Source organism: Anas acuta, chromosome 3, assembly GCF_963932015.1.
Source record: "Anas acuta chromosome 3, bAnaAcu1.1, whole genome shotgun sequence".
Taxonomy (NCBI): Eukaryota; Metazoa; Chordata; class Aves; order Anseriformes; family Anatidae; genus Anas; species Anas acuta.
Window position 1 is genome coordinate 117,594,266 of NC_088981.1, and position 27,866 is coordinate 117,622,131.

Genomic DNA, 27,866 nt, shown 5'->3' on the forward strand with positions numbered 1-27,866 from the left:
TCCTACTCAAACAGTTTACTAGCAAAGACTACAAAGCATTATAATGAATCACCACTCTTGACAGCTCTTCAGGAGACACTGGTCAATGGGTTAGCAGCAGGATTGCCGGAAAAGTGCACAGTAAACACCCCCTCCCACTGCACTAGTGCAGGCAGAGCCACTTCCATGTTCTCCAGACCCTTTTTGTTCAGTTGCCACCTGCCCGTCTTGACAGCACAGACGCTAAGCTCACGCACTGCTGACAGCTGCTGAGGAAGCTGCAAAGCTGTCTAATTCTCCACATTGGTTATAAAGGGCTTTTACCCAACACAGAAGTGCTTGGCAAAAGCACTTGGGGTGGTTAGGAGCTGCAGGGAAGTTTGCCAGTCCCAAGCTCATGAGTAGGAATGGCTCATGGAAGTGGGGGCACATCTTAACCTAGGACTTATACCTAATAACCACACAGTTAAAAGTCACTGTCTAAATCTGCATAGGCTGCTGCGTTAATTGCTTTAATGGCATCAGAAAAAGAACAGAACCTGAGTACTGAGTTTATGAATTCAAACAATAACCCCAAAAAACAAAATAGCCAAGTTCACCACAAATGTTCACCTGCTCACAGACCCCGCTGTCCTTTCTGCAAGTGTGACAAGTATTGCTGCAGGGAAACTGTTCTTTTGCCAGTGTCATTTCTTTTCCCATAGCAGTTGATAAAACTGGTACTTGCTAATGCTGCCTTTGCTCTTCATCTGGCACTTGGTCTTGATCTTGGCGGTATGACTGCTTCCTGCAGGAATATTTTTCTAGTTTGCTTTAAGACAAAGCTGAGGTAAATATTTATGGCAAGAAAGGGAGAGGACTTTGACTTTATCACACTGCAAGGGAATAGCTGAGCAGCGGCATGAGAAGCAGTCCTTAGTTCACCCAACGTTGCAGTAATTACATTTAGTTTTATTGACATGGTTAAATCATAATCATTACAACAAGATTTTGTGGTTATCCTCGTATTATGTTCTTCTAAAATGCAAAGCACTTGCAGTTTTTCCTTCATACCAATTTAGCCTAACATTTCTCCAGTTCAGCGAGTGCATTCTGCTTTGTAACTGTGTGCCATGAAGCAGGGATTTCTCCTTTGCCATGAAATTTCCCATTGTAGCATTGTTCTAGCTGTGTCCTGAAAGAAGACACAAACCATTTCCAGTATGCTTGCATGGATGGGTCAGGAGGAATGCTCCAAGTGGAATAGGGATGTCCTGCATCCCGGTATTTCTTGTAGGGGATCCATGTGTCTTCACCAACCACAAATGTGCAGTCACTTGAAACAAGGCTAGAACAAATATCAGTGATTAGGTTGTCTGTTTTATGACATTTAGATCCTCTGATTTCATACCATATTAATCCTCTCAAAACTTGCGGACGATGGAAGACAACCCGGTGGTCTCCGTCATGGTTTGGCATAGTGTTAGTGCAAACAGCCCCACAAAATGGACACTGCTCCTGGCACCCTGCAAACTGCTCAGCCAGTATTGTGTGAGGCTGCCTTTCAAAGGAGCTCATACGAGCTTCTTCAAACTCTTTCCTGAGATCATACATAATGGGAGACAGTGCTTCTGTCATGGCATTATTCAGGAACTCTACGTCTGTTATCTCCTGATGTTCAATGCCCTTCAGGTCGCTCCTGGGCAAGCTTAGCACATCTCCAAGTGCTCTGCAGAATTCATCCAGCCAAAGAGAGATTTGATCCTTTCTGTCTTTTCTGTCTTTGACAACCCTGGTTGATGCAAAAACAGCTGACTTTATGCTTTCATAGTAACGAGAGAGGCATTCTCTTAAAAACATCTCTAGCCTTCTGTTCTTATCTAAACAGTACGTCTCAACTTTTGTCTTAATGTAATTATTTAAAAAGTCTCCTGGGGCATTAAGATAATACATGAATTTTTCAAATTTTTCTTCTTCTGCTAGGTATTTCAGCATGTAATATTCCAGAGTGGATCTATTGCCTCCAAAATCTGGAATTTTATCCTTCACGTCTCGAGCTATGTCAAGAGCTGTCTTCTCATAGATTGCGTGTCGAAGAGCTGGGGCAATCTTGCTGCACAGGAAATCAGTAAATGTTGTGATACAAGAGTCTCCTTGGCAGGAAATCTGGAAACATTTAAAGAAGTCTTCTCTCTTGCTCTCCAGGTAGACGACTGGATCATTTGCTTTCCTGAATGCTGTGTGCATGTCTTTAAACCTTTCTGCTGCCATTCTGCACAGGTACAGTGATAAATCTATTCTGTAATCTTTATTAAAATTGTAATTTGCAGTGTTAGGAACAGAGTTCATACCTTTCCCCACTTCTTTTAGTATTTCATGAATAAAAGTTTGACTGTAATCCATTTTGTCCTTTTCCTTCTTCTCAATGTTTGCCTTCACACGCATTATGATGCTCTCTGTAATGTGGTGCATGTTGTTCACATCGGCATCGTCCAAACTCTTAGAAAAGATGCGGAAGCCTTTTTTCTTAGACACATGTTTCTCTATGTCAAGAGAAAATATGTTATTTTGGTATAAATTCAATATTTGTTTTACTACATTAGGCTCCTTAAAGTGATCTAGAAGGACATTTTCTATGTCCACATCGATGTCCACCTCTTCCTGAGGGGGAGCAGCAGAGGACACTTCAGTAACCCACTGCTTCCAGATAGAATTGAAGCGGTTTCTCAATTCACTTTCACTTAATTTCTGGCCTTTTAGAGACAGGGCCAACTCTCTGCTCTTTCTCAGGAGCTCGTTTTCATATTCAGACTTCCTCTCATCCAGTTTACTCTGGCTCTTCTTTAGTTCTGTAAGTTTCTCACACTTCCTTCGCGTTTCAACAAGAAGGGACTCTCTCAGTTCTTTCAGCTTCAGTTCTGTGCTGCTTTTCCACTGGATCAGTATTTCACGGTCTCTGTCTTCACTGAAGAATGTTTCCATGTTCTTGGTGATGGCATCACTTCTCTTTTGCACCAGTTTTTCAAGGTGTTTTGTGCTGACCTTGCCCAACTTCCCATTCCGCACCTTGTTTTCCAGTTTCATTTGCAAGTCTAAGATGTGACTTCTCAGCTGCCAGGTCCACTGACTAAATGCAGTTTCCAGTTTCTTGTAGGCAGCAATCTCCACTGAATTCTTGAAGCTGAAAACAAAGTTTTCATTCAGCAGGGCATTCCACAGGTCACTAATACGAACTTTCAAGCTGGAGAGCCTCAAAACGCTGCTGTGCGATTCCTTCTTGGCAGCTTGGAGAATTTTGCTCTTTAATTCCTGGACGTTCTGGCTGTAGGTGGGGTTGGGCGGTGCCATCGGTGGGTTTCCTTCCCACAGGTGAGCAAAGTAATGAATGTGGGTGTTCACGTCAAAGCGGATGACGTCGCTGAAGCAGGTGATGTCACAGAATTCCTGCTGGGCCGCGGTCACGGTCATTTCATCCAGCTTTTCCTGCAGACGTCTTTGTCCTTCCATGTTCTTTTCCTTTGCAGTTATTTCACCCACGTGATGCACAAAGAGGAAGCGTAGGGAAATATTAACTTGCTTCATCCTCAGGAAAGCATGCAATGCAATCTGAAGGATGTCTTGCATTTCCGAAAGATTTTCTCCAAAGATGTTGATCAGAGTCATGTTGCTGATGCCAGTGACAAAGGTGGCCAGCTCATTGTCGTGGTTAAGTGACTGCTTATTGGCCATCTCTATGGCACGAAGTCCTTCTGTGTCAACAACGAGCAGGTAATCAAAGTTCAAATCCTGTTGGAGCTTCTCGTCCACTTGAATGAGCTGCATAAACGCTCCCCGGGTGCACCTTCCTGCGCTGACGTTAAACTGTAGACCAAACATGGCATTCAGCAGGGTTGACTTCCCTGTGCTCTGGATGCCAAGCACGGAAAGCACAAATACTCGCTTGTCCCCTAGCTTCTCAATTAACCTGTCAAAGACGGCTCCAATCCATTGCAGTGGTACATAAGAAGCATCACCATCCATCAGCTCAATGGGATACCCTAAAACCATCAGATCAGCAGCAATTTCAGGTAGTTTGACATACCATTTTTCTTTGGAGTTTGTTGATTCCAGTGCCTCATAAATCTGCCCCACCTCTCTCAAAATATGCTCAAGGCCAATGGATGAATCATTGATTTCATCAGAAAGGGCATCTAATTTCTTCATCAATTGAGTTTTCAGGTTGTTATTTTCATTGTTTTTCTTTAATGCCAGGATTTGAGACCATAACTGATGATACTCTCTGTTCAGATCATTAAGGTGATCAGAGGAGATGTCGTCCATGAAGATCTTCATCCACTGCAGAAAGAATTTCTTGGTATTGTCTGGCTGTGACTGGAAAAAGTAAAGGACTGTTTTCATCAGCTGATTGAGGGGAAACGCTTTCCTTAGTTGCTCTTGTCGTATTGCAGACTTCTGCGATTCAATTTGGCTCCGATGATGCTCTATGCTCTTGTTCCTTTTTTCCTGCAAGCGAGTGAGTTCTTTGTCCTTTTTACACCACAGGTACCACAGTTTTCCCTGAAGAGGCAGTAGCTGTGATTTGATCTCAGACAACTTCTCCTTCTTCAACAGATTCACCAGTTTGATTGCCGTTCTTTTGGCTGTCACACACGCTTCTGCATCTTCATCGACTAAGAAGCTGCGCTGGCGAGCTGTGCTCAGGCATGCATTGAGGCTAACAAGCATGCTCGACCCTTCCACTAGGTCTCGGATGGTTTTTGTCAGCTCACCCACTAATTCTGCTTCATTTCTGTTCTTGATCCCTATTCTTACGTTTTGGCCAGATCGGCCAGCTGCAATGCTCTCTTTCTCAGTGAAAAGGCAAACCAAAGGCCTCTGAGACTCCCACAGATCATGTAAAATTTTCCTGCCTTTCTCATTGCTCTGATCCAACTCAGAAACAAGAACCACGTTCACGGCAGAGATCTCCTGTAAAAACTGCAGCTGGGGTTCATAATCTCTCGCATCTCCGTGCAGGTTACAGAAAGCAACAGGGCCGTTAAAGCTGTCGTCGTCGCTACCACGAGGAAGGTACCAGGAGATCTCCACAAGACCTTTCATCAGGAAGCAGTCTTTGGTGCTGCCTTCGCAATGGCGGTGGAAAAAAGTGTCGTGTTTTTTCATGCTCAGCAGGGCATTCAGGAGCTGAGACTTGGAAGAGGAAGGAGAGCTGCCGATGCGGAGGAAGGACACGATGGGCATCTCTGCCTGATAAATGAGTTTGTTTTTGTGACTGCTAATCTTCGTCTCCTCTCCCGATCTCACCATCCCTTTCCAGCTCTTCTTGATTTGGCTGAGGGACCAGAGAGGGAACTCTATCTGTGAAGTGCCCGGGTTTGGTACCAGGAGGGGTAGTGCAAACTGGCAGAAAGCGAGCTTTGATGAAAGGTACTGTCTCATGAAATCATCAGCACAATGAAAAATTGCCATCTGGAGGTCCATGGGGTGCACATGACTCTCCCTGCTTGCAGATTCAGGGGCTCCTTTGTCCAAGTCACTGAGAAAGTCATCAAAGGAATCAGAGGGCTCGTGCTCCTCTGCTGAGGTGTTTGGTGTGGGCCCAGCTCCTGGCTTACTCGCCTCCTTGCAAGTCAGGTACCTCACCCGATAATCCACGGTCAGGAGCCTTTGCAGGAAGTAAAATGGTAGCTCGCTGTCCTTGCTGGGCTGGCTGTTGTGTACAGATGTCTGGTGTATTCTGTGGAAATCTTCTGTGCCCATTTTTCTTGGATAGTACCTTTCCAGCCCGAGGCGCTTAAGTAAGTTGAGGAGCTCTGGGCTTGCAGTGGCTTGACTTGCTTTGGATTTGCTGCTGTCTGATTTGGGTTTGCACTGACTGGGAGGCTGCATGCCTTGAAAAGCATCTTCCAGGTGTCTGGTTATTCTGTCTTTCTTCAGTTTGTGAGATGTGTCCTCCAGTTGCCCATCGATGAAGGATTGCAAATCTCTTTCCAGCCTCTCCCAGTCTTTGAATGCATTGTGCTTTTCAAGGAGAGCTTTCATCTCTGTGGACCATGTGTTTTTCATCTTTTCTTTCATGAAAACTAAGCGGTCATTCTTCTGCTCAGGGGTCACCTTCTTGTTTTCGGATGTTATGGTGAGCCCCGTCAGCAGCAGGAAGGCCTGAGCTCTGCAAGCATCCTGTTCCTTCAGGCTCTGATAGTCGTTATGTGCAATGCGCATTTCCTGTATCATGAAATTAATTTCTCGACACCCAAGGAGGCACTGAAAAGTTCTTCTTTCTACTTGGTATCCCGTGCTGGTTGTAACTAAGAGCACTAAGAGTTCTATGTCTTCCTGTGCCCTTTGCTGCAGAGACTGGAGCAAGGAAGAAACAGACTGGCTTACAGTGAAGGTGGCTTTCATCTTTGCCTCATGAATGGCAGATACAGAAGTTGCCGGTGCGTAGGTGACTTCCATGATGTACTCCTTCATTTGCAGCAGTGTCGTACTGAGATCATCAAGACTGGAAATACTGTGAGTTTGGGGAAGTGTGTGATCCTTGTGGAAGACCCATTGCATAATGAAGGAAGCCCTGGGGAAGTCCCTGACAGAATAGATGTGAGGATCCAGCAGGCGCTGCAGCAGAGATTTGATGTAGGTGGTGTTTTCCGGAGAAGACTTCTGGTAAAAAGAAACAGTGTTCACCAGGAACTCCTGCAATGCTTTGTCTGACAGACATATGTTGATCCAGATGCTGTGATTCTTTGTTCTGTTATTCAGACCCTGTTGAAAATCTAGCAACATGAGCAGTTTCTTTTCATCCACTGTCCCCTCCCAGGTCTTCACTTGCTCCAGGAAAGCTCTGGCCTCTTCTACGACACTGGCCAGTTCCTCTCCAAAGATCACACCGGTGCTGTGGTCCATTAGCGCTTCATAGACAATCCTGAGGCTGCTGCCCATTTGATGGGAGGCTTTAAAATCGCTGCTGTGGTTGGACAGGATTATGTCCCACACTGGGATCAGCTGAAAGCCCCGGTCGATCACACACCAGGTTGTGTTATTGGCCACAAGCCTGCATTTCCACTCGGGAAGGGAATCCGTCTCTGATGGGCCCCCTGTTTTGGTCACATAGAGCTGAGGAGCAGCTGAAGTCACTTGGATTGTTCAGCCTGGAGAAGAGGAGACTGGGGGAAGACCTCATAGTGGCCTCCAACTTCCTCACGAGGGGAGCGGAGGGGCAGCTGCTGCTCTCTGGTGACCAGCAATAGGACCCGAGGGAACGGCATGGAGCTGGGACAGGGGAGGGTCAGGCTGGATATCAGGAAAAGGTTCTTCACCAAGAGGGTGGTTGGGCACCCGAGGCCCAGGGGAAAGAAGAGGGGGCTCCCTGTGTGGCCCCTGCCCTGCCCAGCGCAAGTCAGCGGGGACCTACCTGCCCACCCTGGTGCTCTGCAGCTGCTGCACCGCCTCAGCCCAACTCTTGCACTGCCAAAGTCCAGCTCTTACCCCACCCCTTACAGAGCCCCAAGCCTCTGCACTGGTTGAAGCTTCCTGTTTACACAGCAGGGAGAGGCTTTCTTCTTTCTTGGAAGTCAGGCCATTAGATGATACGGCACCTGAAAGTGAAATTTGGCAGCTGCTGGTTGTGCTGGGGCTGAGCCAGGCTGCTGGGGCATCTGCATCCCAAGCTCCAGCCAAGGGGGTATGGTGGTTTTACTTTGCTGGGCATCTGAACTCCACCACAATGTGCTCTCACTCCCCCTCCTTTGAAGAAGATGTGGAGAAGAAAGTATGCTTAAAAGAAAACAAAACCCAAAAAACTCATGGACTGAGATAGTGATTTTAATCTAATCTAATTTAATTAATTTTAATTTAATTTAATTTAATTAATTAGTGTTAGGTCAGAGGTTGGACTCGATGATCTTGAGGTCTCTTCCAACTTAGAAATTCTGTGATGCTGTGATTCTGTGACCATGGTGCAGCAGGCTGTCCCCTTGCAGCCCATGGAGTGCCACGGTGGAGCAGGGTTCCACGCTGCAGGCCGTGGAGGGGACTATAGTGCCATAGACCGACCACAACTCCCATTCCTCCATTCCCCTGCTCTGCTTGGGGGAAAGAGGTGGAAGAGGGTGAATGGGGGAAAGGTGCTTTTGGGTTCTCTCCTTTGTTTCTCACTTCTCTAGCTTGTTACCAATAAGCAATAAATCTTACTATCTCCCTATGCCGAGTCTGTTTTGCCCGTCACAATAATTACTGTGCGATATCCTTGTCCTTATCTCAACCTTTGAGCCCTTTTCATCGTATTTTCTCCCTGCTCCCCTCTGAGGAGGGGGAGTGAGAGAGTGGCTGTGGTGGAGCTCGGCCGCCCACCCAAGTAAAACCACCACAGAAGTAGACTCAACAAACTCCCTGGGTAAAAGGGAGTTTATAAGTTTAAAATTCTACTGTGTAGAATTTTATAAAAATCAACAGGGAAAGTCCAGAGTCGGGCCAGCTTTGTGGAAAAGCAACTTGGCACTGAGATTTGTGAAATGCTGTAAAAACCAATACCACGACCTATTGTGTGTATCTGGAGTATTGCACACTGCATAAGATAAGCGAACACTTTATCAGACAGCACTTTGACCCTGGCTCCCCTCAGATCCTCATAGACAAGCAGACGGCGTTTGGGCTGGATGGGCAGCATGTGGTGGATCAAAAACTGGCTTCAAGGCCACGGCCTGGTTTAGTTGGAGGCCAGTAAGCAGCAGAGTACCCTGGGGTCAGTAGCGGGTCTGGTTCAGTTTGACTTCAATCCTCATTGATGATGAGGGTCATGGGGCAGAGGGAGCCCTTACCAGGCCTGCAGATGGCACAAAGCTGACAGGAGCAGGGGATACACCAGAGGGTGCTGCAGCCGACCCGAGGGATCCGGCCAGCCTGGAGAAATGGGTCAGTAAGAGCCTCCTGCAGTTCCACAATGCCTCCTGCAGTAGTTTGGCCAGCATATAGGTCTGAGAAAGACTTAAATTTATAATTTATATGTACTTTGATAGTACATATTGCTTGTTCAGCACTATGGCACCAGGCTGCAAGTCACCTGGATTGAAAAAATACTGCCATCAGCACAGCAGCCCTGGGCACGTGGCTGTGCGTTATCGCTGTAGCCTGTCAAGGATTGCCAAGTGCTCTGTGAGGCCAGGGCCACCAATTGTGCGCTGCCCTGACTTTGGGATTATGCACAGAATCAGAGAATCGTAGAATATCCTGAGTTGGAAGGGACCCGTAAGAATCATTGAGTCCAACTACTGGCACCACAGAGATCTACCCAAAATTTTAGACCATGTGACTAAGCACACAGTCCAAATGCTTCTTCAATTCCGACAGGCTTGGTGCAGTGACTACTTCCCTGGGGAGCCTGTTCCAGTGTGCGACCACCCTCTCGGTAAGGAACCTCTTCTTGATGTTTAGCCTAAATTTAGCCCAAGCTCCTCAGCTTGACAAAATTCCAACAGGTGCTATCACTGGTGATTAAGGAGAACAGATTGGCGCCTACTCCTCCACTCCCCCTAGTGAGGAAGCTGTTCTACAATGAAGTCCCCCCTCAGCCTCCTCTTCTCCAGGCTGAACAGGCCCAGTGCCCTCAGCCGCTCCTCATACGTCTTCCCCTCTAGGCCCTTGAACATCTTCGTCGCCCTCCCCTGGACACTCTCCAACATGTCCTTCTTGTTAATGTCCTTCTTGTACTGTGGTGCCCAGAACTGCACACAGTACTTGAGGTGAGGCTGCACCAGCGCAGAGCAGAGCAGGACAGTCACTTCCCTCGACCAACTAGCGATGTCATGCTTGATGCACCCCAGGGTACGGTTGGCCCTCCTGGCTGCCAGGGCACACTGCTGGCTCATATTCAACTTGCTGTCAACCACAACCCCCAGACCTGTCTCTGCAGGCTTGCTCTCCAGCGTTTCGCCCCCCAATCTGTACGTATAGCCAGGGTCGCCCCGTCCCAGGAGCAGGACCTGGCACTTGCTCTTGTTAAACTTCATGTGGTTGGTGATTGCCCAGCTCTCCAGTCTGTCCAGGTCTCTCTGCAAGGCCTTTCCACCTTCAACAAAGTCCACAACTCCTCCAAGCTTGGTGTCGTTGGCAAATTTGCTCCAAACACCTTCTACTGCTGCATCGAAATTGTTTATAAAAAGATTGAAGAGGACTGACTCCCTAAAGTGGAGCCTTGGGGGACCCCACTAGCGACCATCTGCCAGCCAGAAGTGGCCCCATTTACCACAACCCTTTGAGCCCTGCTCATCAACCTATTGCTCACCCATCGTATGATTTTTTGTTTTTATCTCTATGCTGGACATTTTGTCCAGTAGGATCCTATGGGAAACTGTGTCAAAAGCTTTGCTGAAGTCCAAGAAGATCAGATCAGGTCGTTTACCTTGGTTGTGCAGGGGCACAACCTATAAACAGAGCAAGTTGCTCTGTGTCAGGGGGGGGGGGGCGGGAGGCAGGAACATCAACCGAGGTTAATGTTACCTCCCCAGGGAAACCTGCAAGACATTGATGCCTACCGCACCAACGGGATGCCGACCACGACCTGGCTAAGTATCTATGACACCAATGACTGGGAAAAGCATTGTGCACATCAGTACCCTTGTCATCACGCTGGGGTCGGTATGTTAAAAAGCTAACTCATTAATAAATTCTTTGTGTTCCCCTGACAGACCCCCACTGGGACCCTAATCACCCCAGAACTTATGGACAATGATGTAACTGGACAGCACCCACAGCTGTTTATCCTTTGTACTACATGGTGGACCCAAATAAACAAGCAACTGATTAGGGCGTTAGTGGACGCTGGGGCGGAGGTCAGTATTATACATGTGTGGTGTAATTGCCTGAAGTAACTAGGGAAATAAAACTAACATTCACACTTTTAAGGAAAAGGTACAGCATTGAAGAGGCTTTCAGGGTAGGGCATAACTGCATTACCTGAGTGTTCCCTAGGCTACCAACCTTAGATGCTGTCGCGCTGGGGAAACTTGGTGTGCTAGCTCTAAGGAACACCATGGAGCGTAGAGTGGAGTGGAGACACCACCGCTAGGCTCTGTAATCAGTGGGGCCTCGATTGTTCTTGAGCACAAAGCTGCACTTTTTGCCACCCTAAGCCAAAGACCTGTCATGTTTTGACAAATGCTGTACCCTAGTGTACTTTTTGCTCATTATAATATCATTATAATACCAAAACACACCTCCATCCCAAAAGCTACCCGCCTCCAAGGTGCGACCACCCCTCACTGAGCATGCGCCCTGAATTTCTGGAAGCCTATTACTTTAAACGGAGTTGGGAAAACTTTACTCCAATCATAACTAAGATATGCTTGACTAGAGCCACTCAAGCTCCACCTAAAAGACAGAAAATAATATAAATTGGCCCAAGAGAGAGGGGATGTTAGAGAAGATACCACCGTCAGGGGAGATACCATCCCGAGGAAATACAACATCCTTAGGACCTCCTGACTCCTGGGATCAGTCGACGGGCTGAGCCTCTCTTCCCCCCCCATTGGGACGCCTTTGGGTGAGATCTGAATACTTGCTTATAAATCTCTATAGAGTCTTTGATCCTTTTAACGAGTTTTATTTCTAGGCTGCACACCTGTAATACCTGTAACATCTATAAAATCTGTAACATCTACAACATCTGTAACATCTACAACACCTATAACACCTGTGTATTTCATGCATACTAGCTTGCTTTTGCAGACAGGCACTATCGCTGGCAATCCAACAGAACCTGATTATCTGTTGCTGTAATAAACCATACTTGATTGCATTGTGATAGCTCTCATTAATGCAACTAGGGTGAGGGTGGTTATCCGTGATAGTTCAGTGTTCTGAATCTAACCAGACCCCCAGACAGTTAATGCGTTTTTGGTGAATGTCTGAATGGACCCCCAGATGGTTAACGTGTTTTTGGTGAATGTCCGACTGGTTCAGTACTCTGAATCTGACCGGGCCCATAATGGTTAATCAGCTACACCCCTTAACGCGACAGGGCAGGAAGAGCTAAGACTGGTGCTCTAATCAGATCTTGTTTTAACTGTTCCTCTATTTCTTTTTCTTCTTCTGTCCAATTCAATGCATTGAGATTTTCCTCCAATAATTTGAGATATAACTTCTTTGTTGTCTGCGCATATGCCTCTATCCAAAATCTGCTATATCCAATTAAACCTAAAACTTTTCTTAAGTCTTTCTTTGTTCGAGGTAGAGGAAGTTGCACAATTCCCTGAATCCTTTCAGGGTTTATTCTCCATCTACCCTCTATCTGACTTCTTTTTCCACATATTTTAATTTAACCTTAGATACTTTTAGCCCATGTTCTCTTAAAGAATCTCAAGAGTTCGTTTGTTGCTTCTTTTACCTTTGATTTTTCTACCCCTAGATATCAAAAAATCATCTACGTATTGTAACAATGTCACCCCTTCTGGGATCTGAAATGTTTCTAAAATCTTTTCCAATAGTCGGTCAAACAATTTGGGGCATTCAGCGAATCCTTGAGGCAAAACAGTCCAACAAACAACAAAGTATTGTTGTTCACGGCCTGTTTCTAGGTCTTCCCATTCAAATGCAAAAATATCCTGACTTTCAGGATCCAATGGGCAAGCCCAAAAAGCATCCTTGAAATATGTAACAGTGAACCATTTGTGCTCATAAGGAATTTGACCCATCAGAGTATAAGGTTTAGGAACCACTGGGTGGCGATTTCATACTATCTTATCAACCTTTCTGAGGTCTTGCACCAACCAGTACAAGTCGTCTGGCTTTCGTACTGGTAAAACTGGAGTGTTATAAGGTGACATACAAGGCTCCAAAAGACCATCCCTAATTAAAGTTTGCGATACAAGATTCAGGCCCATTTTTCCTTAAAAGGCATAGGCTACCGCCATTGTTTCACTATTCCACTCCCTTCTTGAACAGTTGTTTTAAAGGAGCTATATTAAGTCCCCCACAATTTTCTTCCCTTACCCTCTTCTAGTTAGGTTCCGGGACAGAAGCTGAATGGTTCAGCACAGCAATGATCAGACAACAGCTATATATACATATGTATATAAAGCAAGTGAGCTGTTTGGGGATGTCAAATACACTCACACACACACTTGAGCGATAGAACGAAATGACAAAGAATTTATTAATGAGTTAGCTTGTTAAAATTAATGAGTTAGCTTGTTAGCATTGTTATAGCAACAATGCCTTTTTCAAAACAGACCAGCGTAACAGTTTTTAGTCCTAACACATGCGTGGTCCACTGTTGGAAGAGATTGATATTCCACAATCCATACTACACGCTGTTGAAACAGAGACTCTATTACTGATATCAGCCGGGGCAATAGTCATGGAACACAGAATGCAATTCATAGGAGAATTACACAGTAGTTTTGTAGCCATGCCACCCCCGCACACAACGTTCCTGCTATCATTCATCTTCAGTTGTTTGCTTAATTCTTCTCATTCCTTCACTGGTACCAACTGGGAATGATCATACAACACATATCCCCAGAGTCCTCGCAACTGTGACCATGGACAAGTAACAAAAATCAATTGCAGTTCTATTTTGTAGCATAGCATGCCTTATTAAGTTTACGTCAAGCAGCAAGCCAGATAGCGCAGCCCTAGTGGCATTGCTAAATTTCCTTAGACAGCACCTTAGATAATTCAGGGTGGTTAACGCTCAAGCACTAGCCACGCCAGGTTTCATAGTATTCATCCACCATAAAACTAAGTCCTTTTCCATGCATACATGAAAAATGTGCAATAGGTGACCGACAACGATCCCAGGAAGCTCAATCCTTGGGACAGGAGGCTTGGTGTCTCCCCAGCTCTGGATAACCAACCATTCCAGGAGTGACTCCAGGGCTCACAGATTGACGTTCAGGACACGTATTGGCCACAAAAGTGGCTACCCATTGCTTTCCCAATAGGGCTCCATGCAGACAGGTGGAAAAAGGTTCTGAGGTGTAGCAAGACCCAGGCACGTAGTATCTTGGCCTGGGGCATTAGCCCGGGTTACCATATGTTCTGTTGAGGGAATGCGACGACCCAGGCCGACCTGAAAAACAGTCGGAGGGGATCAGGGGTGAAAGACAGCAGCTGGGAGAGAAACAGAATTGATAAACACCCTTACAGACACTAAGGTCAGTGAAGAAGGAGGGGGAGGAAGTGTTCCAGGTGTCAGAGCTGAAGTTCCTCTGTGGCCTGTGGTGAGGACCGTGGTAAAGCAGGCTGTCCCCCTGCAGCCCATGGAGTACCACAGTGGAGCAGGGTTCCACGCTGCAGCCTGTGCAGGAGACCACGCAGGAGCAGGTGGACCTCCACAGAACGAGACTGCGACCTGTGGAGGATCCCCACTGGAGCAGATTCCAGGCCGGACCTGTAGCCCATGGAGTGGAGCCCACGCAGGAGCAGGTGACCTGGCAGGAGCTGCTGCCCGTGGGGGAGCCAGGTTGGAGCAGTTTGCTCCTAAGGGATGGACCCCGTGGTACAGACCCATATCTGGAGCAGTTCTTGAAGAGCTGCTGCCTGTGGGCAGCCCACACAGGATCAGTTCAGGAAGCACGGCATCCTGTGGGAGGGACCCTGCGTGGAGCAGGGACAGAGAGTGACCAAGAAGGAGCGGCAGAGACAAAGTGCCATAGACCAATCACAACTCCCATTCCCCCATTCCCCTGCATCTTGTGGGGGAAGGAGGTGGAGGAGGGTGGATGGGGAGAAGGCGTTTTTGGTTTCTTTCCTTTGTTTCTCACTTCTCTAGCCCGTTCTTTTGCCTGTAATAGGCAACAAATTTTATTATCTCCCTGCTCTGAATCTGTTTTGCCCATCAACAATTTTGAGTAATTGTTGAGCAATATCCTCATCCTTATCTCAAGCCTTGAGCCCTTTGTATTGTATTTTCTCCCCTTTTCCCTTTGAGGAGGAAGAGGAGTGAGAGTGGCTGAGGTGGAGCGCAGCTGCCCATCCGTGTAAAACCACCACACATAACTACCTCAGTAGCAACTGGAATGTTAGCCTCCTCCGCTATTTACCCTATCCGGACTGCTTGCATATGCAGCCACTGTGTGGTGCTGAATACCCCTAGGGAGCCTCCTATTGCTAGTGCACCTCCTCAGAGTATATCCATGCCAGTCATAAACTCTTCAACTTCAGCAATCATGACCTGATAGTCACGAGGTAGCCAATTGCCTATTTGCAACTTGCATTTCATGAGTTTCCCCGTGACTGGTTGCTCCCCTAGACCCCGCACCAGGGTTAAAGTTCTGTTATGTTTTCCTGGGTTGCCATGTATAATACTGACCTCCGCCCCAGCGTCCACTAACGCCCTAATCAGTTGCTTGTTTATTTGGGTCCACCATGTAGTACAAAGGATAAACAGCTGTGGGTGCTGTCCAGTTACATCATTGTCCATAAGTTCTGGGGTGATTAGGGTCCCGGTGGGGGTCTGTCAGGGGAACACAAAGAATTTATTAATGAGTTAGCTTGTTAACATACCGACCCCAGCGTGATGACAAGGGTACTGATGTGCACAATGCTTTTCCCAGTCATTGGTGTCATAGATACTTAGCCAGGTCGTGGTCGGCATCCCGTTGGTGCGGTAGGCATCAATGTCTTGCAGGTTTCCCTGGGGAGGTAACATTAACCTCGGTTGATGTTCCTGCCTCCCGCCCCCCCCCTCCTGACACAGAGCAACTTGCTCTGTTTATAGGTTGTGCCCCTGCACGACCAAGGTAAACGACCTGATCTGATCTTCTTGGACTTCAGCAAAGCTTTTGACACAGTTTCCCATAGGATTCTACTGGACAAAATGTCCAGCATAGAGATAAAAACAAAAAATCATACGATGGGTGAGCAATAGGTTGATGAGCAGGGCTCAAAGGGTTGTGGTAAATGGGGCCACTTCTGGCTGGCAGATGGTCGCTAGTGGGGTCCCCCAAGGCTCCACTTTAGGGAGTCAGTCCTCTTCAATCTTTTTATAAACGATTTCGATGCAGCAGTAGAAGGTGTTTGGAGCAAATTTGCCAACGACACCAAGCTTGGAGGAGTTGTGGACTTTGTTGAAGGTGGAAAGGCCTTGCAGAGAGACCTGGACAGACTGGAGAGCTGGGCAATCACCAACCACATGAAGTTTAACAAGAGCAAGTGCCAGGTCCTGCTCCTGGGACGGGGCGACCCTGGCTATACGTACAGACTGGGGGACGAAACGCTGGAGAGCAAGCCTGCAGAGACAGGTCTGGGGGTTGTGGTTGACAGCAAGTTGAATATGAGCCAGCAGTGTGCCCTGGCAGCCAGGAGGGCCAGCTGTACCCTGGGGTGCATCAAGCATGACATCGCTAGTTGTTCGAGGGAAGTGATTGTCCTGCTCTGCTCTGCGCTGGTGTGGCCTCTCCTCGAGTACTGGGTGCAGTTCTGGGCACCACAGTGCAAGAAGGACATTAAACTGTTGGAGAGTGTCCAGGGGAGGGCGACGAAAATGGTGAAGGGCCTAGAGGGGAATATGTATGAGGAGCAGCTGAGGGCACTTGGCCTGTTCAGCCTGGAGAAGAGGAGGCTGAGGGGGGACCTCATCGTAGAACAGCTTCCTCACTAGGGGGAGTGGAGGAGCAGGCGCCAATCTGTTCTCCTTAATCACCAGTGATAGCACCTGTTGGAATTTTGTCAAGCTGAGGAGCTTGGGCTAAATTTATGCTAAACATCAAGAAGAGGTTCCTTACTGAGAGGGTGGTCGCACACTGGAACAGGCTCCCCAGGGAAGTAGTCACTGCACCAAGCCTGTCGGAATTGAAGAAGCATTTGGACTGTGTGCTTAGTCACATGGTCTAAAATTTTGGGTAGACTTCTGTGGTGCCAGGAGTTGGACTCGATGATCCTTACCCTTACGGGTCCCTTCCAACTCAGGATATTCTATGATTCTCTGATTCTGTGCATAATCCCAAAGTCAGGGCAGCGCACAATTGGTGGCCCTGGCCTCACAGAGCACTTGGCAATCCTTGACAGGCTACTGCAATAACGCACAGCCATGTGCCCAGGGCGTGCTGTGCTGATGGCAGTATTTTTTCAATCCAGATGACTTGCAGCCTGATATGATATGTACTATCAAAGGTTAGAGTTCTGCCCTGCTACTTTCATAACAATCCCTGTTTCACATTGGACCAAGCTAACTGTTTAGTTCTAACACATACCCATCTATTGGGATTTATTTCTTTTTCATCATTCTCTGTAAATAAATTAATTGAGAATGTTATTCTTTTTTTCACTGGTCTTCAACTGCAATCCTAATTTGACTATTCAATCTCCCCCTAATTAATTTGTTCCTGCTTCAGGTACATGTAACAATTGCCAGGTGACCCTTTTAGTCTCCCAGTTTAATTCAGTAGACTCAAAAAGTGACACCAACATTCCAGACCTGTCTACCCCTGTTACTCTTAAGCTATTACTAGTCAAATTAAGACCTGGTATCTTATAAGCTAAGGATGATTTGGCTGCCCCAAATTCTATCTGCTAAGAATACAGACTCCTTATTAGGCCCCACCTCCAAATTTATCAGGGGGTCTTGGTGGAACGACTCTTCAGAGAACCTCTGACTGCCCTATTCTTAGTTTTTGATACTCTGCTGGTTACTGGCCTCCAACTAAACCAGGCCGTGGCCTTGAAGCCAGTTTTTGATCCACCTCATGCTGCCCATCCAGCCCAAACGCCGTCTGCTTGTCTATGAGGATCTGAGGGGAGCCAGGGTCAAAGTGCTGTCTGATAAAGTGTTCGCGTATCTTATGCAGTGTGCAATACTCCAGATACACACAATAGGTCGTGGTATTGGTTTTTACAGCATTTCACAAATCTGAGTGCCAAGTTGCTTTTCCACAAAGCTGGCCCGACTCTGGACTTTCCCTGTTGATTTTTATAAAATTCTACACAGTAGAATTTTAAACTTATAACCTCCCTTTTACCCAGGGAGTTTGTTGAGTCTACTTCTGTGGTGGTTTTACTTGGGTGGGCGGCCGAGCTCCACCACAGCCACTCTCTCACTCCCCCTCCTCAGAGGGGAGCAGGGAGAAAATACGATGAAAAGGGCTCAAAGGTTGAGATAAGGACAAGGATATCACACAGTAATTATTTTGATGGGCAAAACAAACTTGGCATAGGGAGATAGTAAGATTTATTGCTTATTACTAAACAAGCTAGAGAAGTGAGAAACAAAGGAGAGAAACCAAAGGCACCTTCCCCCCATCCACCCTGTTTCACCTCCTTCCCCCACGCAGCACAGGGGAATGGGGGAATGGGAGTTGTGTTCAGTCTAATGCACTTTGTCTCCGCCGCTCCTTCTTGGTCACTCTCTGGCCCTGCTCCATGCGGGGTCCCTCCCACGGGTTGCCATCCTTCCCAAACTGAGCCTGAGGGGGCTGCCCACAGGCAGCAGCTCTTCCAGAACTGCTCCAGATATGGGTCCGTACCACGGGGTCCATCCCCGTGAGGGGAAGAAGAGGGGAAGGAGAGGGGGGGGCTCTCATTATGAACACTTCTGTCTTCCCAAACAACTGCTATATGTATTGAGGACCTGCATCCTGGGATTTAGCTGAACGTCATTCATTGATGGGAAGTAGACAGGTATTTATTTTCTCTCTCCCTGTGCTTCCGCACAGCCTTCACTTGTGTTTATTTTTTCTGCTTGTTTTGTTTTTTCCTTCATTTCTTTTTCCTCTTCCTTTCCCCATTAATTAAAATAGATTAAATTAAATTTAATTAAATTAGATTAAATTAAATTAATTTTAATTCACTTATCTCAGTCCATGAGTTTTTGGGGTTTTGTTTTCTTTTAAGCATACTTTCTTCTCCCCATCTTCTTCAAAGGAGGGGGAGTGAGAGCACATTGTGGTGGAGTTCAGCTGCCCAGCAAAGTAAAACCACCATACCCCCCTGGCTGGGGCTTGGGATGCAGATGCCCCAGCAGCCTGGCTCCGCCCCAGCACAACCAGCAGCTGCCAAATTTCACTTTCAGGTGCCGTATCATCTAATGGCCTGACTTCCAAGAAAGAAGAAAGCCTCTCCCTGCTATGTAAACAGGAAGCTTCAACCAGTGCAGAGGCTTGGGGCACTGTAAGGGGTGGGGTAAGAGCTGGACTTTGGCAGTGCAAGAGCTGGGCTGAGGTGGTGCAGCAGCTGGGCTGAGAGGCTGCCAGAGCTGGGCTGAGGCGGTGCAGAAGCTGCAGAGCACCAGGGAGGGCAGGTAGGTCCTCGCTGACTTGCGCTGGGCAGGGCAGGTGCCACACAGGGAGCCCCCTCTTCCCCCTAGGCCTCTGGTGCCCAACCACCCTCTTGGTGAAGAACCTTTTCCTGATATCCAGCCTGACCCTCCCCTGTCCCAGCTCCATGCCGTTCCCTCGGGTCCTGTTGCTGTTCACCAGAGAGCAGCACCTGCCCCTCTGCTCCAATCCTGAGGAAGCTGGAGGCCACCAAGAGGTATCCCCTCAGTCTCCTCTTCTCCAGGCTGAACAATCCAAGTGGCTTCAGCTGCTCCTCATATGTCTTCCCCTCTAGAAAATTTACCATCGTTGTTCCCTTAGTTAGTAGTTTTGCATGACAGAAGTGTAAGGGTATGTGGATGGCGAGAGTGTTGGCTTCATTAAGGTTATCCAGTCTCCAGTCGCTACTTGATAGGCCAGAGATTGCCTCTATCCAGGCAATCCCTTTCTCTACCTTGTGTGGGCGAGTGCTGTAAGGATGAGGAGCCAGTGACGGGTGAGACCATTCCTGCTAGGTTATACATGGGTGCTGTTGAAGGCAGCGCCTTGTCCATGGCTATTTGTGCAGCCGTGCCAGTGGTTGCGTGTGTCTGTCTGTCTGTGTCTGCCTATCTCGGGGGTGCCCGAGGCTGGGTTCCAGCAGCAGGGCAGAAGAAATCCATGGGCCGGGAACTATGGAGAGGCCTCTTCGAAGGGGTGGTGGCCTCCTCTAACCTGATGTAACAAAAGTCTCTTTTCCCCTTCCACAGCCATGGAGTCACAGGAGGAGAGAGCAGATGCTGGGGAAAAGGCACGAATTGCTAAGCAATTGCTGGCAGAAGCATTTGAGAAGGAAGGTCTTGATGAAGAATACTGGCTCCCCAAACTGTCAGAGATATTGGGTGTTAAGTCAATAAATGCTTTGAAATATCTGCAATATGAAGACTACATTAAACTGGAGTGCGAAGTACGGTCCCCCTGGGAGACCAAGGCACTCCGAAAGCTCTTGGGAATCACAGACAACAAAACAGCTGTTGAAAAGCTGCAGAAGCAGCACTTGGATGTGATGAAGCAGAGACAAGAAGAAGCCAAGTCAATCCTACGGGAGCTGGAAGAAATGCAGAAGAGCCGTAACCACAGCAAGGAAATGATAAGACAGAAAGAGGAGGCCCTACAGCAAGCCATGGACATTCCCAGGGAGTACTGGGCATCTCCAGAGAAGGCATTGTTGGATGAGCTGGTGAGCATCCGGAAGCAACTGGAGCAGCAGGAGAAGTCCATGGGGAAGAGGGAGAACGTCTCTGACGAGGAGGTCCTGAGGCGGGCATCGGGAGGCCTGGCTCTGCAGGGGATTTACCAAACCAAGAGCCTGGAGGATGTGCTGGCAAAGCGAGAGCAACTCATCAGGGTCCCTGATGGCTTCATGCTCACTGGTCCAGTGCAAGGGTCACTGCTTGAGAGGAAGGAGTTCTCCTCCTCTGCAGCAGAAGCCACTTTCACCAAGTCCATGGAGCAGCTGGGGTTCAGCATCAGCGCTTCTGCCAGTGACAGGTTCTCGGGGCTCATTGTTGAAAGACGTGTAGATTCCAGCAAGTCCTCACAGTCAGAGGACTCCCGTCGGTCATGCTCGGAGCAGGCATACATTTGCACCACAAAGTACCAATACATGCCTCTGGCCTCCTACTACTTCCAAAAGGACCAGCTTCGCCTCTCAGACGCAGCCCTGCGAGAGCTGCAAGACATCGAACAGCTGCTGACCATCACCCAGGAGGCAGACAGGTCCCACCTACTGAAGAGCAGGTGCGCCAGCTTCTTCAGCAGGTTTGGGTCCCATGTGAACCAGGGACCCATCCACTTTGGGGGAATATTCTGGTGGAAAGCATGTGCCGAAGGTTTCAGGGCAGAGCAATGGGATGAGATGAAGCAACAAACATCTGAAGCACTGAACAGCTACATCGGGGCTAGCTTCAGCGGCTTCGGTACCAAGTGGGGAGTGAAGGGGGATGCTACAAACGCCAGCTCACAGGCATCATTTCAGGGAAGAGACAGAAGCAGCACCCACACAGCAATTCAGCTCTATGTGACCAAAACAGGGGGCCCAGCAGAGACAGACTCCCTTCCCGAGTGGAAATGTGGGCTTGTGGCCAATAACACAACCTGGTGTGTGATCGACCGGGGCTCTCAGCTGATCCCAGTGTGGGACATAATCCTGTCCAACCACAGCAGCGATTTTAAAGCCTCCCATCAAATGGGCAGCAGCCTCAGGACTGTCTATGAAGCGCTAATGGACCACAGCACCAGTGTGATCTTTGGAGAGGAACTGACCAGTGTCGTAGAAGAGGCCAGAGCTTTCCTGGAGCAAGTGAAGACCTGGGAGGGGACAGTGGATGAAAAGAAACTGCTCATGTTGCTAGATTTTCAACAGGGTCTGAATAACAGAACAAAGAATCACAGTGTCTGGATCAACATATGTCTGTCAGACAAAGCATTGCAGGAGTTCCTGGGGAACACTGTTTCTTTTTGCCAGAAGTCTTCTCCGGAAAACACCACCTACATCAAATCTCTGCTGCAGTGCCTGCTGTATCCTCACATCTATTCTGTCAAGGACTTCCCCAGGGCTTCCTTCATTATGCAATGGGTCTTCGACGAGGAGCACACGCTTCCCCAAACTCCCAGTGTTTCCAGTCTTGATGATCTCAGTACAACACTGCTGCAAATGAATGAGTACATCATGGAAGTCACCTACGCACCGGCAACTTCTGTATCTGCCATTCATGACGCAAAGATCAACGCCACCTTCACTATAAGCCAGTCTGTTTCTTCCTTGCTCCAGTCTCTGCAGCAAAGGGCACAGGAAGACACAGAACTCTTAGTGCTCTTAGTTACAACCAGCACGGGATACCAAGTAGAAAGAGGCACTTTTCAGTGCCTCCTTGGGTGTCCAGAAATTAATTTCATGATAAAGGAAATGCACATGACACATAACGAGTATCAGAGCCTGAAGGAACAGGATGTTTGCAGAGCTCAGGCCTTCCTGCTGCTGACAGGGCTCACCATAACATCCGAAAACAAGAAGGTGACCCCTGAGCAGAAGAATGACCGCTTAGTTTTCATGAAAGAAAAGATGAAAAACACATGGTCCACAGAGATGGAAGTTCTCCTCGAAAAGCACAATGCATTCAAAGACTGGGAGATGCTGGAAAGAGATTTGCAATCCTTCGTCAATGGGCAAGTGGAGGACACATCTGACAACCTGAAGAAAGACCATATAATCAAAGACCTGGAAGATGCTTTTCAAGGCATGCAACCTCCCAGTCAGTGCAAACCTAAATCAGAAAGTAGCAAATCTAAAGCAAGTCAAGCCACTGCAAGCCCAGAGCTCCTCAACTTACTTAAGCGCCTCAGGCTGGAAAGGTACTATCCAAGAAAAATGGGCACAGAAGATTTCCACAGAATACACCAGACATGTGTACACGACAGCCAGCCCAGCAAGGACAGCGAGCTACCATTTTACTTCCTGCAAAGGCTCCTGACCGTGGATTATCGGGTGAGGTACCTGACTTGCAAGGAGGCGAGTAAGCCGGGAGTTGTGCCCACACCAAACACCTCAGGGGAGGAGCATGAGCCCTCTGATTCCTTTGATGACTTTCTCAGTGACTTGGACACAGGAGCCCCTGAATCTGCAAGCAGGGAGAGTCATGTGCACCCCATGGACCTGCAGATGGCAATTTTTCATTGTGCTGATGATTTCATGAGACAGTACCTTTCATCCAAGCTCGCTTTCTGCCAGTTTGCACTACCCCTCCTGGTACCAAACCCGGGCACTTCACAGATAGAGTTCCCTCTCTGGTCCCTCAGCCAAATCAAGAAGAGCTGGAAAGGGACGATGAAATCGGGAGAGCAGACGAAGATTAGCAGTCACAACAACAAACTCATTTATCAGGCAGAGATGCCCATCGTGTCCTTCCTCCGCATCGGCAGCTCTCCTTCCTCTTCCAAGTCTCAGCTCCTGAATGCCCTGCTGAGCAGGAAGAAACACGACACTTTTTTCCACCGCCATTGCAAAGGCAGCACCAAAGACTGCTTCCTGATGAAAGGTGTTGTGGAGATCTCCTGGTACCTTCCTCGTGGTAGCGACGACGACAGCTTTAACGGCCCTGTTGCTTTCTGTAACCTGCACGGAGATGCAAGGGATCACGAACCCCAGCTGCAGTTTTTACAGGAGATCTCTGCCGTGAATGTGGTTCTTGTTTCTGAGTTGGATCAGAGCAACGAGAAAGGCAGGAAAATTTTACATGATCTGTGGCAGTCTCAGAGGCCTTTGGTTTGCCTTTTCACTGAGAAAGAGAGCATTGCAGCTGGCCGATCTGGCCAAAACATAAGAATAGGGATCAAGAACAGAAATGAAGCAGAATTAGTGGGTGAGCTGACAAAAACCATCCGAGACCTAGTGGAAGGGTCGAGCACGCTTGTTAGCCTCAATGCATGCCTGAGCACAGCTCGCCAGCACGGCTTCTTAGTTGATGAAGATGCAGAAGCATGCGTGACAGCCAAAGAAACGGCAATCAAACTGGTGAATCTGTTGAAGAAGCAGAAGTTGTCTGAGATCAAATCACAGCTACTGCCTCTTCAGGGAAAACTGTGGTACATGTGGTGTGAAAAGGACAAAGAACTCACTCGCTTGCAGGAAAAGGGGAACAAGAGCATAGAGCATCATCGGAGCCAAATTGAATCGGAGAAGTCTGATATACGAAGAAAGCAACTAGGCAAAGCATTTCCCCTCAATCAGCTGATGAAAACAGTCCTTGGCTTTCTCCATTCACAGCCAGACAATACCAAGAAATTCTTTCTGCAGTGGATGAAGATCTTTATGGACGACATGTCCTCTGATCGCCTTGATGAGCTGAAGAGAAAGTATCATCAGTTATGGTCTCAAATCCTGGCATTAAAGAAAAACAATGAAAATAACAACCTGAAAACTCAATTGATGAAGAAATTAGATGCCCTTTCTGATGAAATCAATGATTCATCCATTGGCCTTGAGCATATTTTGAGAGAGGTGGGGCAGATTTATGAGGCACTGGAATCAACATACTCCAAAGAAAAATGGTATGTCAAACTACCTGAAATTGCTGCCAATCTGATGCTTTTAGGGTATCCCATTGAGCTGATGGATGGTGATGCTTCTTACATACCACTGCAATGGATTGGAGCCGTCTTTGACAGGTTAATTGAGAAGCTAGGGGACAAGCGAGTATTTGTGCTTTCTGTGCTTGGCATCCAGAGCACAGGGAAGTCAACCCTGCTGAATGCCATGTTTGGTCTGCAGTTTAACGTCAGCGCAGGGAGGTGCACCCGGGGAGCTTTTATGCAGCTCATTACAGTGGATGAGAAGCTCCAACAGGATTTGAACTTTGATTACCTGCTCGTTGTTGACACAGAAGGACTTCGTGCCATAGAGATGACCCATAAGCAGTCACTTAACCATGACAATGAGCTGGCCACCTTTGTCATTGGCATCGGCAACATGACTCTGATCAACATCTTTGGAGAAAATCCTTCGGAAATGCAAGACATCCTTCAGATTGCTGTGCAGGCTTTCCTGAGGATGAAGCAAGTTAATCTTTCCCCAGCCTGCCTCTTTGTGCACCAAAACATGGGTGAAATAACCGCAAAGGAACAGAACATGGAAGGACAAAGACGTCTGCAGGAAAAGCTGGATGAAATGACTGTGATTGCCGCCCAGCAGGAATTCTGTGACATCACCTGCTTCGGCGACGTCATCCGCTTTGACGTGAACACCCACATTCATTACTTTGCTCACCTGTGGGAAGGAAACCCACCGATGGCACCGCCCAACCCCACCTACAGCCAGAACGTCCAGGAATTAAAGAGCAAAATTCTCCAAGCTGCCAAGCAGGAATCGCACAGCAGCGTTTTGAGGCTCTCCAGCTTGAAAGTTCGTATTAGTGACCTGTGGAATGCCCTGCTGAATGAAAACTTCATTTTCAGCTTCAAGAATTCAGTGGAGATTGCCTCCTACAATAAACTGGAAACTGCATTTAGTCAGTGGACCTGGCAGCTGAGAAGTCACATCTTAGACTTGCAAATGAAACTGGAAAACAAGGTGCGGAACGGGGAGTTGGACAAGGTCACCATGGAACATCTTGAAAAACTGGTGCAAGAGACAAGTGATGCCATCACCAAGAACATGAAAACATTCTTCAGTGAAGACAAAGACTGTGAAATACTGATCCAGTGGAAATGCAGCACAGAACTGAAGCTGAAAGAACTGAGAGAGTCCCTTCTTGTTGAAACACAAAGGAAGTGTGAGAAACTTCTAGAAGTAAAGAAGAGCCAGAGTAAACTGGATGAGAGGAAGTCTGAATATGAAAACGAGCTCCTGAGAAAGAGCAGAGAGTTGGCCCTGTCTCTAAAAGGCCAGAAATTAGGTGAAAGTGAACTGAGAAACCGCTTAAATTCTATCTGGATGGAGTGGCTTTATGAAGTCTCTTCTGCTGCTCCCCCTCAGGAAGAGGTGGACATCGATGTGGACATAGAAAATGTCCTTCTAGATCACTTTAAGGAGCCTCAGTTAGATAAACAAATCAGAAATTTTTCCCAAAAAACTGTCTTTTGTGTTGACATAGAGAATCACGTGTCTAAGAAGAAAAGTTACATCATCTTTTCCAGGACTTTGGACGATGCAGATGAGAACAGCATGCACCGCATTACAGATAGCATCATAAAGCGTGCGAAGGAAAACATTGAGAAGAAGGAAAAGGACAAAATGGTTTACAGTCGAACTTTTATTCATGAAATACTAAATGAAGTGGAGGAAGGTATGAAGTCTGTTCCTAACAGTGCAAATTACAGTTTTAATAAAGTTTACAAAATGGAATTATCGCTGTACCTGTGCAGAATGGCAGCAGAAAGGTTTAAAGACATGCATGCAGCATTCAGGAAAGCAAATGATCCAGTCGTCTACCTGAAGAGCAAGAGAGAAGACTTCTTCAAATGTTTCCAGATTTCCTGCCAAGGAGCCTCTAGTATCACAACATTTGCTGATTTCCTGTGCAGCAAGATTGCCCCAGCTCTTCGACACGCCATCTATGAGAAGACAGCTCTTGACATAGCTCGAGACGTGAAGGATAAAATTCCAGATTTCAGAGGCAATAGATCCACTCTGGAAGCTTGCATGCTGAAATACCTAGCAGAAGAAGAAAAATTTGAAAATTTCAAGCATTACCTTAATGCCCCAGGAGACTTTTTAAATAATTACATTAAGACAAAAGTTGAGACGTACTGTTTAGATAAGAACAGAAGGCTAGAGATGTTTTTAAGAGAATCCCTCTCTCGTTACTATGAAAACATTCAGTCAGCTGTTTTTGCATCAACCACAATTGTCAAAGACAGAAAAGACAGAAAGGACAAAATCTCTCTTTGGCTGGATGAATTCTGCAGAGCACTCGGAGATGTGCTAAGCTTGCCCAGGAGCAACCTGAAGGGCATTGAACATCAGGAGATAACAGACATAGAGTTCCTGAATTATGCCATGACAGAAGCACTGTCTCCCGTTATTGATGATCTCAGGAAAGAGTTTGAAGAAGCTCGTATGAGCTCCTTTGAAAGGCAGCCTCACACAATAGTGGCTGAGCAGTTTGCAGGGTGCCAGGAGCAGTGTCCATTTTGTGGGGCTGTTTGCACTAACACTATGCCAAACCATGACGGAGACCACCGGGTTGTCTTCCATCGTCCACAAGTTTTGACAGGACGCAGATGGTATGAAAGGAGACTATTTAAATTGTATAAAACAGACAACCTAGTCATTGATATTTGTTCTAGCAGTGTTTCAAGTGACTGCAAATTCGTGGTTGGTGAAGACACACATAACCCCTACAAGAAATACCGGGATGCAGGACCTCCCTATTCCACTTGGAGCATTCTTCCTGATCCATCCATGCAAGCATACTGGAAATGGTTTGTGTCTTCTTTCAGGACACAGCTAGAACAATGCTACAATGGGAAATTTCATGGCAAGGGAGAAATCCCTGCTTCGTGGCACACTATTACAAAGCAGAATGCACTCGCTGAACTGGAGAAATGTTAGGCTAAGTTGGTAGGAAGGAAAAACTGCAAGTGCTTTGCATTTAAGAAGAACATAATACGAGGATAACCACAAAATCTTCTTGTAATGATTATGATTTAACCATGTCAATAAAACTAAATGTAATTGCTGCAACGTTGGGTGAACTAAGGAGTGCTTCTCATGCTGCTGCTCAGCTATTCCCTTGCTGTGTGATAAAGTCAAAGTCCTCATCCTTTCTTGCCATAAATATTTACACCAGCTTTGTCTTAACGCAAACTAGAAAAACTTTCCGGTAGCAAGCAGTCATACCGCCAAGATCAAGACCAAGTGCCAGATGAAGAGCAAAGGCAGCATTAGAAAGGCAGTTTTATCAGCTGCTATGGGAAAAGAAATGACACTGGCAAAAGAACAGTTTCCCTGAAGCAATACTTGTCACACTTACAGAAAGGACAGAGGGGTCTGCGAGCAGGTGAACATTTGTGGGGAACTCGGCGGTTTTGATTTTTGGGATTATTGTTTGCATTCATAAACTCAGTACTCAGGTGCTGTTTTCTTTTTGATGCCATTAAAGCAATTAACGCAGCAGCCTA

At 47.2% G+C, this 27,866-nt stretch overlaps 2 protein-coding genes across 3 annotated transcripts; one reads left to right on the forward strand and one right to left on the reverse strand.

Annotated features, from left to right (window-relative positions):
* Positions 1–21,312, reverse strand: LOC137855007 (interferon-induced very large GTPase 1-like). Of its 2 annotated transcripts, none has more exons than XM_068679075.1 (2): positions 21,252–21,312; positions 1–7,153 (listed from the first exon to the last, which is right to left on the reverse strand). In XM_068679075.1, exon 2 carries the CDS (start codon positions 6,898–6,900, stop codon positions 1,042–1,044), a length of 5,859 nt encoding a protein of 1,952 aa, XP_068535176.1. In that variant the 5' UTR covers positions 6,901–7,153; positions 21,252–21,312; the 3' UTR covers positions 1–1,041. The 2 variants fall into 2 exon arrangements, with proteins under 2 accessions (XP_068535176.1, XP_068535177.1); XM_068679076.1 differs by lacking the exon at positions 21,252–21,312 and adding an exon at positions 7,373–7,461 and having other exon boundaries at positions 1–7,109.
* Positions 19,076–27,866, forward strand: LOC137854998 (interferon-induced very large GTPase 1-like). Its single transcript, XM_068679060.1, has 2 exons — positions 19,076–19,192; positions 19,958–27,866. Exon 2 carries the CDS (start codon positions 19,960–19,962, stop codon positions 27,295–27,297), a length of 7,338 nt encoding a protein of 2,445 aa, XP_068535161.1. The 5' UTR covers positions 19,076–19,192; positions 19,958–19,959; the 3' UTR covers positions 27,298–27,866.